At 37.7% G+C, this 2,744-nt stretch overlaps 1 protein-coding gene across 1 annotated transcript; it reads right to left on the reverse strand.

Moving 5' to 3' along the window:
• Nucleotides 1-226: 226 nt before the first annotated feature.
• On the reverse strand, nt 227-2,159 carry LOC149130867 (uncharacterized). The gene is made up of 2 exons (XM_089343189.1): nt 2,099-2,159; nt 227-1,485 (listed from the first exon to the last, which is right to left on the reverse strand). The coding sequence occupies exons 1-2, from the start codon at nt 2,157-2,159 to the stop codon at nt 314-316; spliced, it is 1,233 nt and encodes a 410-aa protein (XP_089199315.1). The 3' UTR covers nt 227-313.
• Between the last annotated feature and the right edge of the window lie 585 nt (nt 2,160-2,744).

Here is a 2,744-nt window from a genome sequence, read left to right on the forward strand (position 1 = left end):
TCTGCCACAAGCAGAGAAAACAGGAAATAAGGAGCTCTGTGGTGTGTTTGAGTGGTGGGATATTGTTATGGTGTTGTGCTTCAATGTTAGTTACAGAGTGAGGTATAAAGAAGTGTGGTAAGGTGGTATAGCAGTTTCATGATGTGGTGAAACTTTCTCAAAAGCTCTGGGAGATATAGACAGCCCTGTGAGGTACAATTGACACTAAACCACTATGGGTTGAATGGATGTGCTAGCCACATCTGAAGATTTGCAGGCAAGGTGGCTACAGCTGGGAGTGTACATTGGGGTAGATATTGATCAACAGGGGTATCTAAAGTAACCTCTTGTTATAAGGGTACAAATCAAGAACGATGAAGTTATCTTGGTTTGAATCTTTGTAATTCTTCAGGGAAGTGTAAGCTTCGATTTTCTGCAAACTGCTGTGCAAAGCGACGCTGCTAATTCTGAAGTGCACACCAATGCTGATACAAACCTTGCGCAATTTGCTGCACTTAGAGAGAATAGCACAGACGCCCTTTACTGTGATGTTCATGCATCGAACGACAACCAGACACGACAGGTACTGACTATGGACAGAGAGTTCCATCAGGCTGTGGTCGGTCAGTTGCATGTGTTCCCCATTACAAACTGACCAACCGCTAATGTCCAAAGTATTGAGTAGGAGACACATCTTTGCAATCACTCCAATGCCAGAGTCAGTGATCTGAATGCAACTGCATAAGAATAACTTGCGCAGCCGTGGACTGTTGTGTGCTATCTGCATGAGTGATGTGTCTGAAATCTGTGTGCAGAAATTCAGATTCAAAATGGTCAATTTAAAATCCTGTTTACAAAGACATTGCTGATGCAATTGGCAATGGGCATTGTCTTGGTCAGGTATTTTCTCGGCTGCTTCAACTACTGGTTCACAACTTCTGGTCATGTTATCACAAGAATCAGTCACATTCTGAGCATCCTTTGAGACATTGCATTCATTTGAATAAATTCTGGTTTTGGTGCCAGGGAAAGTCAATTTGGTAACATTGATGCAGTTTCTAAGGAAAAGTATTTCCAGGAATTGACACTTCTGAAAGACCAACTCAATAGAGCGATCAGACACCTGCATACATGCAGATAGGTTTAACAGGGTTAGATAAGGACAAGAACAGGCTATCTGTTCGACTGCCTGGTCAGTGAGGGCCATGCAACCAGCAAGACCGAGTTTACTCAAGTTGTGACAATAGTTGACCAGAGACATGATACTAACATTGGTCACACTTAAAAAGGGTTTGACACTCATTTTCTCAAAATCTTGGAGTATTGACTGTTTGTTTGATCCACCAGTTAAATCATCAAATGTGTTTTCATTAAAAATTCTGTGGTTGAGAGAGAAATCTGTGATACAGGGACAGTTTTGTGCCAAAACACTAACCCCTTTATCTGTTATGCACAGACAATTTTCCAATGAGACAGACCGCAGTCGATGACATCTCTCGGCCGTTACTTTAAAGGTAGGTTATCTAGATCTTTTAATAGGATGGGAATGAGTGTTACTTACGATGATGATGTTTCGCTAACTAATTACTTAGATGTGACACTTGATATAAAAAAACGATACGTATAGACCGTACCATAAACCGTCTACTAATCTGAAATATATAAGTAGATGGAGTAACCACCCTAGAAGAATTATTGATAATTTAGTTAGCAATATTTCGATAAGGATTTCTAAGTTATCAGCTAATCGTGTTTTCGATAATGAAGCTCCTTTTTATAATGAAGCTTTAAATTGGGCTGGTTTTAGAGATAAGGTTTACTATGTTAAACCTGAATCTGGTGAGGTTAGAGTAGATAGGGATGTTAGGAATAATAAGGTTAGGTTGGTTAGGAGAAATAATGATAAAATTTATGATCATAGGGATACTCATAAAAGTGTCATGCGTAATTCTAACTGTTTTAGGTATTTTGCAAAAGGACTTAATAATATTAAAGATGGTTATCTTTGGTTTATTTTACCATTTGGTAAAAGTATTAAGTCGAATTTGGTAGCGCAGTTTAGGGAGGTAATTAGTAAGCATTTCCCTGCAAATTCGCGTTACGGTAAAATTATTAATACGCATAAGGTTAGGTTTGATTTTTCCAATACTAAGAACCTGGCGCAGATTATTGCAGCGCATAATTCTAAAGTTCTTAAGACAGGCATGAATGGAGTGAATAGAGATGAAGACCCTCACTTAGGTAATAATATTATAGGTTCTAAGATTGAGGTAACACAGATTAATCACCCGGAGGTTAAGGTTTGAGGGTCCGAACGTGAGATTAAAGAATATAGTGTATCAGTGTAAGGTTAAGAGCGATACAGATGTTAGTGTTTATGTAGGTTGTTCTTCGGATCAGATTTGTAAGAGAATTTCTTGTCACTTTAATACGTTTAGAGATAGGAGTAAAATAGCTAGTACTAGTCTTAGTAGGTTTATTTGGGGGTTAAAAGAACAAAATAAGAATTTTTCGTTAGAATGGTCAATTATTGGAAGGGTTTCCCTTGCGATAAGGGTAAGAAGTATTGCCACTTGTGCAATCTTGAATTGTATTATATTCTATTTTCAAAGAATAAGCTAATTAATAAACTAAGGTATAATGGGTTCAGATGTGTTCACGTTCGCAAACATACTTATTTTTGGTTTAGATAATTTCATTGTTTATTTTCACCTATAGCTGAATTTTGTTATGATCGGGTATTAGGGTCTGAGTTTTAGTATTTT

The sequence above is a fragment of the Octopus bimaculoides genome, chromosome 27 (assembly GCF_046866305.1).
Source record: "Octopus bimaculoides isolate indiv1 chromosome 27, ASM4686630v1, whole genome shotgun sequence".
In the NCBI taxonomy this organism is placed as follows: Eukaryota; Metazoa; Mollusca; class Cephalopoda; order Octopoda; family Octopodidae; genus Octopus; species Octopus bimaculoides.